The 16,957-nt window shown below is 36.7% G+C and overlaps 1 protein-coding gene across 3 annotated transcripts; it reads left to right on the top strand.

The window, feature by feature from the left end:
- The first annotated feature begins 691 nt into the window (after positions 1–691).
- On the top strand, positions 692–16,791 carry hdac6 (histone deacetylase 6). 3 transcript variants are annotated; one of them, XM_039665600.2, is made up of 28 exons: positions 692–1,039; positions 1,530–1,614; positions 1,879–1,977; positions 3,375–3,460; positions 4,031–4,115; positions 4,200–4,240; positions 4,318–4,414; positions 4,946–5,043; positions 5,132–5,236; positions 5,797–5,865; positions 6,208–6,334; positions 6,578–6,643; positions 7,909–7,968; positions 8,055–8,144; positions 8,225–8,331; positions 8,416–8,483; positions 9,895–10,021; positions 10,132–10,260; positions 10,394–10,562; positions 10,656–10,858; positions 11,752–11,944; positions 12,024–12,173; positions 13,045–13,219; positions 13,545–13,879; positions 13,966–14,103; positions 14,212–14,358; positions 15,726–15,854; positions 16,080–16,791. In XM_039665600.2, exons 2-28 carry the CDS (start codon positions 1,561–1,563, stop codon positions 16,146–16,148), a joined length of 3,216 nt encoding a protein of 1,071 aa, XP_039521534.2. In that variant the 5' UTR covers positions 692–1,039; positions 1,530–1,560; the 3' UTR covers positions 16,149–16,791. The 3 variants fall into 3 exon arrangements, with proteins under 3 accessions (XP_039521534.2, XP_039521543.2, XP_088975985.1); XM_039665609.2 differs by lacking the exon at positions 1,530–1,614; XM_089119859.1 differs by lacking the exons at positions 692–1,039; positions 1,530–1,614; positions 1,879–1,977 and adding an exon at positions 3,146–3,182.
- Positions 16,792–16,957: the final 166 nt, after the last annotated feature.

Below are 16,957 nucleotides of genomic sequence, written 5' to 3' on the forward strand. Positions count from 1 at the left end.
TTGCCTTAAATATCAATCATGAAAGGAGCGAGTTAGCCGCTGTGTTTTAACTGTTTACTAGTTCACATGGTAGTCAGATTCTCTATTCATTGGACCAAGTTTTGCAGATCAATTATTCAGGTGAACACATCAAAGTTACAACTAAGTTAACCTTATTAAGAAATAAATTCTTGAGGTCAACAATTGATTTTGAATGACAGCCTATGGAAACTTTCACTAGTATTTATTTGCAGGATTTGAATCCTCCATACCAAGAATTAAATTTTCACTAGTTAAATTGATAATTATTGATATCAAGAATTAGCATTGTTACTAGTGAAAATGTAATTCCTGATATCAAAAATTGCCATTTTTATTACTAGAAATATTATTCCTGGTGTCAATAATTATCATTTTAACTATTGAAAATTTAATTCTTGATAATAAGGATTCATATCTTGGAAATGAATAAAAGTTAAAACGGCTTGCCATAGCACTGTCAGGATAGCACTGTGTTTACTGGAAATGATAATTTTATAGAGAGTGGTGTGAAGGATTTTTCTTTTTGTTTTTACGTTTATACGCTTAAATAAGAGTTTTAAAGCTGACAGTTGAATGTAACTCTACTACTGTCTGAATCTGAGCCTTCTCGCGCCCCGTAGCGGAGGAACCGCTTTATGTCTCATCGAAAGTAGTTAGTTCTTGGCGAAATCTGCGCTTCTGCTGTGCAGATTTGGGCGTGAGTTAGCTATTAGCATCTCCAAACAACAACATTGTGCTTTCCTTCGTATACACCTTAATGCATATTTACCTTACAGTTGTTTTTGCTATGCGGTCCCCATTTTGCTACGTCTATTTTCCACTTTTATGTCCAACTAAGAAGAATGACAACAGCCACGAAAACTTAAGAAAGCAAAGGGCTTGAGGCTCAAATGACTGGCAGTTTCGTCTTTTCCCTAAAATTTCAAGGTGTTTTTTGTTGTGGGTTTTTTTTTTTTGCCAACGACATAAAAATCTGACAACAGTTCTTTTCTTATCCTCTCACACATTTCTGAAAGCAGTAAGTAAAACCTGTTATGTATTCTTGTGACATCTGTCACTTTTTGAGATTTATGGGCGTTTTTTACGAAAGAAAATGACATGGTCTGTTTTGCTTATCTCATTATATTGAATTTGTGGAGTGGAATGATTCAGAAGCAGAATGATTGAATGGGTTATTAATTAGTAACTTTTTCTTTTGATTAATTTGTGTATTGGTTTTATTAGTAATAAAGAATCACAAAACAAAAATGAAATCGAAAATGAAACTAGCTATCCAGTGATGTATATAATATATCATTCATAGCCACACTTAAACAACTTAACACAGCAATGTATGGGTAATTTATTCTGCATATATGCAATAAAAACAGGTACAACATCTGCAATGACCTCTATGTTATTATTAAATGATTATATCTTCTATATAATCAAACTTGCTTATAGATTAACACCCAAGTTGTGACTTTTGATGTAGATGTTTTGAGCGCCTGTCACTAACACTTTTCAAGGTCTTTGGTGTGGATCTGAAATCCTCCACTGATGGATCCTGGTCCAGATTCTACTCGTTCTCCAAGAGAAAAACCAGAAACCAAAGTGAGATAGTGTTTACACTCCATTACAGTGGCGTAGAAACATGCAAAATGTGGTGTTGCGTGTTTTAATCAGTGTGTACATGAGTAGTTAATAATCCACAGATATTCGTGAAGTTTGCCCACTTGATTTACTCAACGTTGTGCTTTGTTTTGCACATTTTTAAAGGTCGGGTGTGGGTGCTAGTGCTTTACTTGGATTCCTGTTTTGAGAGTTTTGCCCTCTGCTGTGTTGTAATTCTCTCTAAAAGACCTTTTTGTTCTTCAGAGAGAAAACAACAACCCGAACCGTAAGAAGAGTCTACAGGAGGCACGGAGGAAAGGTAGAATGGACCGGAGCAAAGTGGAGGAAGAGATGAGCAACCTGGTAAATAAACACTTAATCACAGTCACAGTTTGTTTTCTCTTAAAATCTGTCATGTGTCAAGCACTTTGAGATTTGATGTCAAATGTAAAGTGCATTATAAATAAAATTCATCATCATCATGTTCGATAAATGTCTGTTTGATATTTCTCATCATCATCAACAACAACAACAAAGATATATACAAGCTAAATCTATTTTTGCATAAATAAAACATTGAGATTTGAAGATTGAGATTGTCATTGCAACATAATTGTCCAATTCTCCCTATTCTTGTCTTGTCATGGAGCTTATGTACTCAAAAGGCTAGCTTTACTGTACCTAATCATCTTAAATTACAAGTGTGGCAAGACCATCAAAGTAGCTCCCCAACATTGGCAGTGATGCACGTTTATGGTGTTGTGTATAGAGTTGATTATTAAAGGAATCGTTAACCCAAAAAAGAAAAATTCTGTGATTAATTAGTTACTCACCCCCATGTCATTCCAATCCAAACCCGTAAGACTTTCATTCATCTTCGGAACACAAATTGAAGATATTTTCGATCAAATCTGCCACTCAACTACCACTCAAAATGTTCATAATGTTCATAATGATGAGATCATAAAACTAATCTATATGAATTTAGTCCAAGTGTTTTTTTTAGACATGATCGCTTTATATGATAAACTAATATAATTAAGGCTTTTATTAATGTAGTGGAAAGTCCAGGTTCAGAAAGTAAAAGTCCTCCTCAGTATTTTGTTCCAATCACCTGGATTTGATAATTAGCACAGTTTTTCCAGCCAGGAGATTAAACTAATTAATCAAATCAGCTGGCTGAGTTCATGGGTGAAATAAACATATGGCAGGACTTTTTCTTTTTTGACCCCTGGACTTTACACCTCTGCATATAAACATTCATCAGCACACACACCTCTGCATATGATAAACTGAAGCTCAAGCATGTTCGCTTGATGTGCGAGAACCAATGAGGTTCACTCTCGAGTTACGCAGCACGTTTGAGCTTCTGCAAGTTGGATCTAACTGCCCAATTCATATGGATTAGTTTTACAATCCCATTATGAACTTTTTGAAGCGTCAAAGTGGTAGTTGAATAGACTGTCAATAGAGGGACAGAAAGCTCTCAGATTTCATCAATAATGATTTTCATTTGTGTTCCGAAGATGAATGAAAGTCTTACGGGTTTGGATTGGAATGACATGAGGGTGAGTTATTTTTTTTATTTTTATTTTTTTTTATGAGGGTGAGTTATTAATGACAGAATTATCATTTTTTGGGTGAACTAACCCTTTAAAATTCAGTAATGTGCATGTAGTGTTTTATTTGATCACTGTGGGATTGCATGCTCAGAGAGAGAGAGTGCTTTTGAACACTTGTTTTTCTGGATCCTTTTTCAGGATGTGTGTGGGAAGACTAAAGCATCAGGAACAGGTCTTGTCTATATAGATGCCTTCACTCACTTTCACTGCCTCTGGGATGCCAGGTGATGCTTTAGAATGGTTGAATTATAATTGACCAAAAAAAAAAAGGAAAATTCTGTCAACATTCTGGCATCTAATTTTGAATTTTAGTAAAGAGAGAGTCATGCGTCAGCATAAAACGGAGGTTCAGATAGTCTTTTATTACATATTTGATGTATATCCAAGTGAAACAAGAAAAATTGTAGGGTGGGACTTAATTTTGTCCATTGAGGATTTATTGGATCGGCACTTTGTTCTCATTTGCTATTGCTGTGACCTCATGTAAGTGACAGGTTGTAACTCTAGGAATAAATAAATAGTCTACTATTTCTTACAAAATAATTGTCAATTTTGATTTTTGACTTTAAGACTCTCCAGTGGATGCTATGAAGCAAAAGACAGAATCTTCTGATCAAGTTTGTGCATACATGTAGATGCGTTAAAATTAAAGCAAAGTATTTGTATGCAAAAAAAAGTATTTGTTGTCATTGCGTCAACAAAAGCTGCACTTATTCTTGATATTTAATCTTATTTTAAATAGTTTACTTTTATAAAAGTTCTTATATAACAGCGGATTGGATGTTTTTTTGCAGTCACCCAGAGTGTCCAGCGAGAGTGAGCACTGTAATGGAGACTCTAGAGACGCAGGGGCTGCTGGGACGCTGTGTACGAGTCGAGGTAGAGACACTCCTGTAGTGATGTATTCTTTTACAATCCCTCCTGTCTTTGAGCAGTTTTAAATAGTTTAACTTTGCGTTTCAGGCCAGAGCTGTAACAGAAGATGAGCTCTTACTCGTCCATACGTAAGTTTATTAAATAAAGATTGGTTTTGTTTGATGATTATCTTATGTGACATGGGGAAATGTGTTGTGTATTACAGAAAGGATTATGTAGAGCTGATGAAATCCACGCAGAAAATGACAGAGGAGGAGCTGAAGACTCTCTCTGATAAATACGACTCTGTCTACCTGCATCCTGTAAGTCACCCAATCACATGTCTTTTCCAGTCCTGGAATTTACTGTATGTTTAATTGTTCATAAAAATCAAAATCAAAAAATTTTAGCCGGGTTTTCCGCCAGGAAGGCTCTATAGAAATCCAGCTCCCTATTGAACGAAGTTAAACAGAGAGTGTGCGTTCACATACACCAGAATGAATGCATTCACAGCAACATTCATCAGGCAGTAACAGTACGTTCAGTTCACGGTCAACCAAAACATGAAGAAGTTCAATGAACGCGTTCAGGCACAACACTGGTATTTGAGCATATGAAATAACATTTAGGTTACGTAAATATTTTGAAATATGTGTGGCAAACAGTTTCAGAGATTTCAGAATTTCTTCATTCAAGTAGATGGGACTTGGTCTTGGCTGCCTGAAATACTTGCCTAGAGGCGTTGCATGTATGGCCACCAAGTGAACAGACTTTCCTGATTATTTTATGGTTTCCGTGGCGTGCAGCATGGCGAAATAACAAATATATATATATATATTTTTAAATTCCATCAGGAATTTTTCACCTCAGCCTGTCTGGCGGCGGGATCAGTTCTCCAGCTGGTGGATAAAGTGATGACATCACAGCTGCGTAACGGCTTCTCCATCAACAGGTCTTGTTGCATTTGTTCTTCTCAACAGTACTAATATCTTTTTATTTTGATTTATTCATTGATTTATTTGAGTTTCTGTTTTTCACAGGCCTCCGGGTCACCACGCTCAGGCAGATAAGATGAACGGCTACTGTATGTTTAATAATCTGGCCATAGCGGCGCGCTACGCTCAAAAACAGCATGGAGTTGAACGGTGAGAGTCTGCATTTTGCTTTAGCGTCATACATTAATGAACACTTCATGGCCTGGGTTCACAGACAATTAGTTCAATTAGGACGTTAAACATGCCTTAGAAAAAAAAAACATTACTGGTGTGCATCTTGAGACAAAACAATGGCACTGACATATTTTAAGATATGCCTGTGCAAGTTGCTTTCAGTTAAAACATGCATTTTAGTCTGGGACTAGATTTAAGCCTTTTCTGTTAAGCCGGGGGTCAAATATGATATTGACTTGATTTTGTTTCTTGATATATTTTCCTGGTCTTATTATCAGCAATTCATTAGAGCATTTTTGATCTAGTGATTCATCAAATGTAATGACTTTCGCCACCAATTGACATTGACGTACTCAAATATTAGCCTAATGATCCAATCAAATTCACGTCTGGTTCTGGATTATTTCCCACTGAATATTCCAAAAATGTCACATGACATAAGTTGAATGTGTTTCAAATGCATTTTCACGTTGTCTTTAATGAAGTTTATGGTTTGAGAATCTATAACATGGATGGTTGCTTTTCCAATCATACAGAGTTCTAATTGTGGATTGGGACGTGCATCATGGACAGGGAATCCAGTATATTTTTGAAGAGGATCCCAGGTACCTTTGTCTGTACCAGCACATCATATTACAAAAGTTCTGTATAAATAGGTGCAAGTCAATTTGCATGCTTGTGCACTATTCTATGACGTTTTTTAGTATAAATAAAGTGTGAGTAGTGTGTTTACACTGAAAAATCCAAATATAAAAAGTACAATTTATAAACGCAGATGATGAAATCAATTAATCGAAAAAGCGTGGATGTTGGACACTTGATTATGTTGAGGAGGGGCTATCAGACTCCGCCAGTGAATAACAAAATAACCTCATAAATTGTATACACTACACAGATGTACATGCTGTCATCTAAAGAGCATCTAACCTCTGTCCTCCTTGTGGCAGTGTGCTGTATTTCTCAGTGCACAGATATGAAGATGGCTCGTTCTGGCCGCATCTCAAGGCGTCTGACAGCAGCTCGGTGGGTTCAGGAGCAGGACAGGGCTACAATATCAACCTGCCCTGGAACAAGGTACACCCCGCTAGCTTACTCCACTTTACGCGACTCATTTCGAAAGGTTAACCGATTTACAGTTGCATGTAGAAGTCATAACAGACGTGTTCAATTTCAGAGATGAGGTTGAAAAGGGTCATTTAAAACTAAATCACCACCTTGACTAACATTATAGTGGACTATAAATGAAATGAGTGTGGTAGAATATGGTCTTTGTAGGCTGGTGCTGAATGTGTCCTGATCTCTTTGTTTTAACTCCAGGTAGGGATGGAGGATGGAGATTACATCACAGCTTTCCAGCAGCTTCTCCTGCCTGTGGCGTATGAGGTACACCTTTTATATCGGTCACCTGCACATCTGATTTAATGTTTTTATTGTCTAATCATCTGATATTTAGGTCATTTAGAGATGTTTGTACAAGTTCCAAAATATACTGACAGTTTTGTCAATGAATAAACATTTTAACATGAACATTTAAAGAAATATTATTTAAAATTGGTTCCATTTGTATTTGATCTCTACGGAGGCGTATTGCATTCACTTGAAGAAAAAAAAATCTACTCAGTGTTTCTGAATTAACAAGTTAATTATCTCAGAATTACGAGATAATTTTTCATGGAAAAAAATTTTTGCTCTGTTTTTCTGAATTAACGTGTTAATTTTTCATGGAATTTTTTTGCTCTGTTTTTCTGAATTAACTCATTAATTCATAAAAACAGAGCAAAAACTTTTTTTTCTCATGAAAAATTAACTCATTAATTCATAAAAACAGAGCAAAAACTTTTTTTTCTCCTGAAAAATTAACTCATTAATTCATAAAAACAGAGGAAAAACTTTTTTCTCATGAAAAATTAACTCGTTAATTCAGAAAAACAGAGCAAAAACTTTTTTTTCTCATGAAAAATTAACTCATTAATTCATAAAAACAGAGGAAAAACTTTTTTCTCATGAAAAATTAACTCGTTAATTCAGAAAAACAGGAAAAACTTTTTTTCTCATGAAAAATTAACTCATTAATTCATAAAAACAGAGGAAAAACTTTTTTCTCATGAAAAATTAACTCGTTAATTCAGAAAAACAGAGCAAAAACTTTTTTTTCTCATGAAAAATTAACTCATTAATTCAGAAAAACAGAGCAAAAACTTTTTTTCTCATGAAAAATTAACTCATTAATTCAGAAAAACAGAGGAAAAACTTTTTTTTTCATGAAAAATTAACTCATTAATTCAGAAAAACAGAGGAAAAACTTTTTTCTCATGAAAAATTAACTCGTTAATTCAGAAAAACATAGCTTTTTTTTCTCATGAAAAATTAACTCATTAATTCAGAAAAACAGAGGAAAAACTTTTTTCTCATGAAAAATTAACTCGTTAATTCAGAAAAACAGAGGAAAAACTTTTTTTCTCATGAAAAATTAACTAATTAATTCAGAAAAACATAGCTTTTTTTTCTCATGAAAAATTAACTCATTAATTCAGAAAAACATAGTAGATTTTTTTTCCTCAAGTGCATGCAATACGTTTCCGTAGATATCAACTCATTTTATTATAAAGAAATAATATATGGAGATCTCTTGTGTATGTGCTGCACAGTTTCAGCCTCAACTGGTGTTAGTGGCGGCCGGCTTTGACTCTGTGATTGGTGATCCAAAGGTGGGACGCTCAGCTTCGTTCCTTTAATATAATTTTCCAAAGCTCATTCAATTATGTTACTCATTTAAAACGTTCTGTGTATCTAGGGTGAGATGCGAGTGAGTCCACAATGTTTCTCCATCCTGACCCATATGCTGAAAGCTGTAGCACAGGGCCGACTCGTGCTGGCTCTGGAGGTATGAGCATATTATGCCATAAGAGGACGAAATATTCTTCTTTGTGGTTCACATCTCACACGCAGTATTTCATCTGTTAGGGTGGGTATAACCTCCAGTCCACAGCGGAGGGTGTTTGCGCTAGTGTGAGGTCACTGCTGGGTGACCCTTGCCCTCACCTGACCTCTCCTGGTGCTTCGAGTGAGAGGTGAGTGAACCGTGGAGCACATCTGCCTACGTTTTCTTATATTTCTCTCTGTTACGCCCTATTTGGTGTGTGTTTTTATTGCAGTGCCCTGAACTCCATCTCAAAGACCATCTCTGCCTTATATCCATTTTGGAAAAGTCTTCAGACTTTTGGTAAGAACCAAGATTTTTTGTTTTTGCAAATAAACAAATCCGATCACCATATTGTGTTGGTACACTCATGAAACATAATGAAAACTATTTATACATATAGTACATATGAAAAGTGTATAATGAAAATTATCAAACAAATGAATAAAATTGCAGACAGTTTTGTTTTTTGTTTTTTACAGGAAAAAGAGTCAGTCTTGTTCCACTCAATGTTAATGACTAGAAAACATGTGACTTGAGTAATGGATAAAAAATCTCCCAGTTCGTTTAACTTTAATGTGAGACCAAATATTATTATTCAAATATAGATTTTGACCAGGCCAAAATATGAGCCTAATGGACATTCTTGGTTGTCTTTGCAATTTGGGCAGGATCATTGTCTTGTTGAAAAATAACATCTGACCATTTCTCTGTAGATGACAACTTTTCAATTGTGGGAAGCAAGCCATTCTGCAATATTGCCTGTACTCTGAAGCATTTATAAAACATCACAGTGAAGTAGCTCACATGCTTCACTGTCGTAGAGATGCTTTTATTATATTTATCACCAGAATTTTGAAGATACCCCTTCTGGAGCATCACCATGTGTCATTGTGATTCATCACAACACACAACTCTGCTTAAAGCTACACTGTGTAACTCTTTTAGTTTATTCTTAGCTAAAAACACTTAGTTCTTTCAAAAATATATGTGCTCATTAATGTATATTTACTTCGTTCAAGTAATAAAGTATTCTCGTGAGTGTATAATATGCCATTGAAAATACATACGGGTAAGGGGTTCTAATGTCGGTCGCCATGTTGCCCCTCCATCTTGAAAGTACATTAGCCAAAGAGGGACATACCCGTTAATTCAAGCTTCGCCTTTCGCGTTTACGTTTGAGTTAACACTCATGGACGAGGTCGAACTGGAAGCCATGTTAATCTTGGACTACATTGGCCACCGTAGGAGTTAAAACAAAATCGGAATTGAGAGGAACAGAAACTAATATTCGCTGGATGGTCATATACCTTTTCACCTCTAGATGGGGGTAAAAATCACACAGTGTAGCTTTAACCACTCTGAATCAAACTTCCCATATTCTGGCAAAAACTTAATTCTGTCTTTAATGTTTTTCTGATTCAGCAATGGCTTTTTAAGCAGTGCAGTTTCTTAAATGTAGCTGACCAAAGCCCATTTTTTGCCCATGAGTGTATATGTATATCAATTATTAAATTATTGGAAACAGCATGGAAATGCATTGGTCATTGAGATTACATTGGGACATTATATTATCCTGTCATCTTCAGATAAAAAGAAAGCACTTAGCTGCAAACCAATAAACACCACTCAACATCACATTTGCACAAACTGCCAACCTTGGTGAAAGATTTATGTTTTCTTAGCTCTTGAATGTTTGTTTGATGATCTTTAGAGGGGGGTCCTCTGTCCGATGTCCCTCCCCTGCCCGCTCCAGTGTGTCCTGAAGTGAAGGTTTCCTCTTCAATCACTGGGCTAGTGTATGACCAGAGAATGATGCTTCATCACAACATATGGGATGGGTGAGAGTGACTGCTGCTTAGACACCACAGTATCCCTGTGAAAAAGATGTGTGTGTGTTTTGATTATTTGGTTGTGCATAAATAAGATGAGGATGTATCGATTCCCACAGTCATCATCCAGAGCTCCCACAGAGAATTTCACGGATCTTTTCCCGACACGAGGAGTTGGGCCTGCTGTCCCGTTGCCATCGGATACCAGCTCGCTTGGCAACAGAAGAAGAGCTGGCATTATGTCACAGGTGAGATGCTTTTAGACGAGTAAATAAATAATGATCACATTACTGTATTAAGTTACATACCAATCTGTATTACTAAAACTAATGCAACATTGCATTTGATTTAATTCATGTCTGTTTAACTCTCTAATGCTAGCTCTAAACACATAAGCATTATTAAGAGTACGGAGCACATGAAACCAAGAGATCTGAACCGACTGGGGAACGATTACAACTCCATCTACATCAATAATGAGAGCTACACCTGTGCCCTGATGGCCGCCGGCTCATGCTTCAACTCCGTACAGGCCATACTCACAGGCCAGGTCTGTCTTTTTGTGGCTTTTACATGTCTCAGTATAAACATTACTGCTTGATTTGGCTCTCAGGTGTCCTCAAATATTTCTTTGGTCCTGTAGGTGAGAAACGGCGTGGCCATAGTCCGTCCTCCGGGTCATCATGCAGAGAAAGACACAGCTTGTGGTTTCTGTTTCTTTAATACGGCCGCTTTGGCCGCACGCTATGCCCAGAGCATCACACACAAATCCCTGCGTGTCCTCATCCTCGATTGGGATGTTCATCATGGAAACGGCACACAGCACATCTTTGAGGACGATGACAGGTTTGTCAAAAATTATTTTTGTTCATTTAAATAAATCTCAAATAATGTAAAGTATAAATTAGATGAAACTTAAAATATAATTTAAAGCTATATATATATATATATATATATATATATATATATATATAAACAATTAAATGACAAAAGTACGTTTAAATTAAACACAATTGAAATAAAAAATATAACAAATAAAAGTTTATTCAAAATATTAATATATACTGTAATTTTATATACACTCTAAAAATATTGGGTTGTTTTAACCCAACTTTGGGTCAAATATGAACAAACCCAAATGTTGGGTTAAAAATGCCACTAAAAAATTTTACCCAATGGCTGGGTTTGTCCATTTTTGACCCAAAGTCGGGTTAAAACAACCCAGCAGTTTTTAGAGTGTAAATAATACACAAATAACACTGGTATGTATTCCAAAATCAGGTGACCATAAGAAGTTCATTTATAATTGAATATGTTCCCTTCAACCATAAAGTAGTATTTTAGTTTGCATGAGAATTTTTGACATTGTTCTCTGACCCTTAGCTCTATTTGCTAATGTAACTAGGATACTTCTCTATGCACATGACCTTGTGTTTGATTGGCCAACCTCTTTGCATTTTAATAAGCAACAACTTAGATTTGTAGCCAGGTCCAATATAGTGTTTAGCTGCGCCATCTTTCAATAACAGCCTGTTCCCAAAGTAGCATTACATTGTGACCCCATATTCAACATTTAGAAATGGCAAAAAGGGCTCATTTGTTTTATAAAAAAGTCTGGATGAAAAGGCAAGGGTAATAAAAACACTCTTAATGTTGTCATTTGATTTATAAATAAATATATATATATATAAATATATTTTAGACCTTTGTTTTTAACCAGGTTCTTTCACTTTTTCCAGTGTTCTGTACATTTCTCTGCATCGTTATGAAGACGGGACGTTTTTCCCCAACTCAGAGGATGCTAACTATGACAAGGTGGGGCAAGGGAAAGGCAGAGGATACAATGTCAACATCCCCTGGAATGGAGGAAAGATGGGAGACCCAGAATACATGGCAGCTTTTCATCACTTAGTTATGCCAATAGCCAGAGAGGTAAACTATGCAAATTTTTACCTGATGCATGTGTTGTTTGGTGTTAAATACTAAGTGAATGGTGTTGTTTGTGTTCTAGTTTGCCCCAGAGCTGGTGCTGGTGTCTGCTGGGTTTGATGCGGCACGGGGGGATCCGTTAGGAGGGTATCAGGTGACCCCAGAGGGCTATGCCCACTTCACGCATCAGTTGACTGGTCTGGCAGCAGGAAGAGTGCTAGTCATACTGGAGGTGGGTTATATTCACTCTCACTATGTTTACTCTTTCTACTATTGAGTTTTTCAGTGGCCAATGCTGATGTCAATATCTAGAGAGCATGGTGCGTGATGCTAGCCATCATTTCTTTACAATAAAATTAGAAATAAATGTTCATGGTAAAATGTTTCGTCCTTGATAACACTGTTAGTATATTTTGGAACGATTTTGGAACCAACCACTTCAATTATTGGCCAGGGTTAATAATACCCAATTTCAGATGATTAATTGACTTGGCTGATCATATATAATTAATAGTTAATCAATCAGCAAGGATGAATTAAATTAAATCAATAGTGACTGTAAAGACATGTGCAATGTCTGCAAGCCACATTTTCAAATAGAGTGCTGTTTCTATTCATCAAATAATCCTGAAAAAAATGCACAAAAATATTAAGCAGTGTTATTTTTAGTAGCTCAGTGATTTCTACATTGATAATAAATTTTTCTTGAGCAGCAAATCTGCATTTTAGAATTATTTCGGAAGGATCATGTGACACTGAAGACTGGAGCAATGATGCTGGAAATTCACAGGAATAAATTATTTCATAAAATACATAAAACACTTATTTTAAATTGTAATGATATATTTTTGATCAAAAAAATGCAACCTTGGTACGAATAAGAAATTTTCTTTGTAAAACATTAAAAATTAGACTCCAAACTGTTTAAATTGTAATATTTCACAATATTATGTTTTTTAATCTATTTTTGATCAAATAAATGCAACCTTGGTACGAATAAGAAACTTCTTAGTAAAACATTAAAAATTAGACTCCAAACTGTTGAACAGAAGTGTATGTACTACACACTGGTTAATGATGTCATCTAACCCTCTTCACCATAGGGAGGATATAACCTCACCTCCATCTCTGAGTCCATGTCCTTGTGCACCAGTATGTTGCTGGGAGACTCCCCTCCACTTCTGGACCATCTGCCCCCTCCCAAGACCAGCGCTGCCGTCACCATCAACAACGTCCTGCGTGCCCACGCCCCCTTCTGGAGCTCCCTGAGAATACAGAGTGAGTTTACAATCTCAAACCAGGAGCTAAAACCTTCTACATTCTTTGCCAACCATAACCATGTATGTCTGGGTCTCATTCATACTGAAATGTTTTCATTATATCTGCTCACGCAAATGAACTTCAAAATAAAAGACCTCTGTTACACACCACAGATAACTCAAAATCAAACAATTAAATACCAAAAATAAATAAATAAATCGTTTAAGGACTATATTTTCAAGACGACATAAAGTCATTAACACACTTCACATCAATATCATATCTGAAGAATTAAACGAATGTAAGAAAAGTATGATTATTTTAATTTGTGTGTTTATATCAGTTCCAGAGTCCCTTCGTTTGTCTTTGCCGTCTCCTAAACCGAAAGGCAAGCGGGGATCGAGCAAGAAATCGCCTCGCCAGTCCACCCCTGCTCAGAGTCCCGGACAGAAACCGCCCAATCTTGAGCAGTCCGGCCTTGACGAGCTCACTGAGGATCTGCTTTCTCTGAATCTCAACACCTCATCAAACACCAGCCCTGCGTCGATTGCAATTGGAGGAGCCAGACGTAAGGTGAAACCCAACCCACAGAGGAATTCGGCAGGCCAGGAGTCACCCCTGAAACCCTCGTCAGAGAAAGCCGGAGATGGAGACAGCGCACATGCAGAGATAACAGCTGTAAAAGCAGAGATCTCAAATGTCATTATCAGTATATGTCATTGACTCATATTGTATTCAGTCATTAAACATGCTCTGTTTACCAGGACCAGTCGATCCGAGCGTCTGTGGTCACTGGAAATCCTGCTGGCATGTGTGACCAGGAGAGCTGTGGTCTGGATGCTGCTTGTGGTAACGCTCCGAAGACAGTCATTGAGGTTTTCGGACAACAACCCACGGATGTGGTAAATGTGTTCGTCATATTAGCATAATAACATTGCAGATTAATGTGGCTCATATATGTGTAGAGTAACAGAATTTTAGATGACTTGGTTCTCATACTCTGTTGCTAGGACGGCATGTATGTGGTGAACCCGTTGCCATGGTGCCCACACTTGGAGTCCGTGCGACCGGTCCCCGCTGGTGGCATTGATGTCTTCCTGCCGTGTGAAGAGTGTGGAGGTGATGCTGAAAACTGGATCTGCCTCTTCTGCTACAAGGTAACAGCTCAAAATCACAACATATTGAGGTTTAGTATTATTTAGACTTGCACAATAGGTCTCATCCACTAACCGTGTGTGAAATCTGCAACATTTCCACGAACACATCATCATTCAGCAATCATTTCTATACAAGGCAGAGGCTATTTGCACTAAATTAAAGGGATACTCCACTTTTTTATGTAAAAAAGGCTCATTTTACCACTACCCCAGAGTTAAACAGTTGGGTTTAACCGTTTTCGAATGTATTCAGCCGATTTTTTGATATTTAGAAGAATATCAGTAACCAGACAGATTGTGGTCTCATTGACTTCCATAGTATATTTTTTCCTACTATGGAAGTCAATGAGACCAGAAACTGTCTGGTTACTGATATTCTTCTAAATATCAAAAAATCAGCTGAATGGATTCGAAAATGGTAAAACCCAACTGTTTAACTCTGGTGGAGTGGTAAAATGAGCCTATTTCCAAAAAAGGTGGAGTATCCCTTTAAAATAGCAACATTTACTTAGCGATAGATGCTATTTACACACTATTTACATAAATAGCATTATTTTCTTTGCAATAGGCTAAGTGTAAATTGTAGTTACATGATATTTCTACTTATAAATAGTGGCAGATACTATTTGCACCTCAGTGTTGTTGTACATTAGATGGGATGTAGTAATAACATAGTGTAAATGATTATATTTATTAAATGGATGCCGCCTTAAACGCCGATAAACTCTTTATTATTAAACACACGTCAGGCACTTTATTTCCACTTTTTGAATATTTTCTACATTTTTATGGAAAATGAATGCTTTATTTTATAGGCCGAATCAAACTTTTTAAAGCTTAAAGCTTTAGCGTCTTCCGAAATTTTGTCTGTCCTAACCAGGTGTCAGTGAACAGAGTTAGTGTAAATAGCTTCTGCTAACAAGACCGGCTGTTTGCGCTTAGCGTAAATAGACACTCCGACTATAACATTTCTAATAGAATGTAGGAATAATGGAAAGCACATGTAGGCAAAAAACGCATAGTTTTATGTGTTTAATAAAAATACAATTTTCTACATAGTTCATCTTAAATGTCATCACATATAGCAAAAGAGTAAGAAAAGAGGCGCTATAGCTTGAAATGCCAAAATGCAAAGTGTGCGTTTTGTTTATTTGAGGTGGTTCTCACTGCGGTACATGAAATCCACAGGGAGGAGTTGGATCTCCTCCCACCTTACATACACCTAAACCTACCCAACTCCGCCCCCTGATCCCTAAACCCAACCCTAATCCTACCCATCTCCACCCCTTGGATCTTGATCCGACTCCTCCCCGTGGATCTCATGTTCTGCATTGAGGTGCTACTAGTTTTTTCCCTCTTTTTTTCAGGTGCTCTGCGGGCGTTATGTGAACCAGCACATGGTGACCCACGGGCAGGTGTCGGGTCACCCTCTGGTGCTGAGCTTCGCTGATCTTTCTGTCTGGTGCTACGCTTGTGAGTCATACATCCACAACAAGGTAGGTGCCGCCCAGATCACTGGCCTGTAATCCACTGTTATGACGAATGCAACATGAATAAATGATGTACTTAACTTATAAGACTGACATGCTTATTTCATTTATCTATTCTGACATTACTAATACTTGACTCTGCGTGACTGTATGTTTTACAAAGATGAGATGGACTTTGAAAACACATGCACAAACAGCTGTGTGACTGTCTGTCTGTATCTGCACTCACAGGTGCTCCATGAAGCCAAAAACGCTGCTCACCTCATGAAGTTCGGAGAGGAGATTTCTCCTTTCAGCTAAACCAATTGAGAGAAGGAAATGTGTGTGTGTGTGTGTTTGCGTGTTGTGAGATGGTTGTTGTTTGCATGCATATAAATGCAGTGGAAATAACACCAAACTGAGCAAACTGAGTCTTTCTTCCTTACTTGTGTCTAAAACATATTTCATAGAGTAGATTATCATTGTATCTATTATGAGGTTCATCTGCCAAAATAAAAATTGTATTAATAGAATTTGTTTCATGTTAAAGAAAATCAGTTTTTAAAAGGTGCACTCTCTGCAAATTGATATAGTATTTTTTTAAGTTATTGCAGGAGCCACAGTACCAACTGTAATATTTAGCGTTTCCAATGTTTTTGCATTTTCAATGGACAGCCAACAGTGTTTGCACTGCACTGTTGTGAAGCATTCCTGTTTTCATTGTATCACTCCAGGCCAGGACATTCAAACTGTGGAAATTACAAAACAACCGTAAGCTTAAAGCAATAAAAAAGTGCAATATTTCCCAAAACAGTGTATGAAGACTATGTAACTATGTTTTTGTATATTTCCATTGTAATTTTTTGCACAAGTGTAGTGAGACAAACGTTTGGAAACTCTCACTTTGTAGCCGTTGGTACTTGTTGCAATCTGAATAAAACCTGTCTGTTCCGTGTTCTTAAAAGCCAGTTCTTTCTTCGGTCACATTTGCATCAGACCCGGCGTCAAAGCTCCCAAAGCAAATATAAATTATGATCATTAAATATTTTTGGCATTATTTTCACGACAATTAATGACTATTCTCCCTTAATTCTCATTATCATACTGTACAAAACCCCACAAAAATATGT

The sequence above is a fragment of the Pimephales promelas genome, chromosome 14, assembly GCF_988280905.1.
Source record: "Pimephales promelas chromosome 14, fPimPro1.hap1.1, whole genome shotgun sequence".
NCBI lineage: Eukaryota > Metazoa > Chordata > Actinopteri > Cypriniformes > Leuciscidae > Pimephales > Pimephales promelas.

Excerpts from the sequence above, each read along its gene's own strand:
- hdac6 (XM_039665600.2), top strand. The coding sequence starts at position 1,561 with ATGGATCCTGGTCCAGATTCTACTCGTTCTCCAAGAGAAAAACCAGAA. Across the intron at positions 8,484-9,894 it reads GAAAAGTCTTCAGACTTTTG|AGGGGGGTCCTCTGTCCGAT; the intron begins GTAAGAACCAAG and ends GATGATCTTTAG. Across the intron at positions 10,563-10,655 it reads AGGCCATACTCACAGGCCAG|GTGAGAAACGGCGTGGCCAT; the intron begins GTCTGTCTTTTT and ends TTGGTCCTGTAG.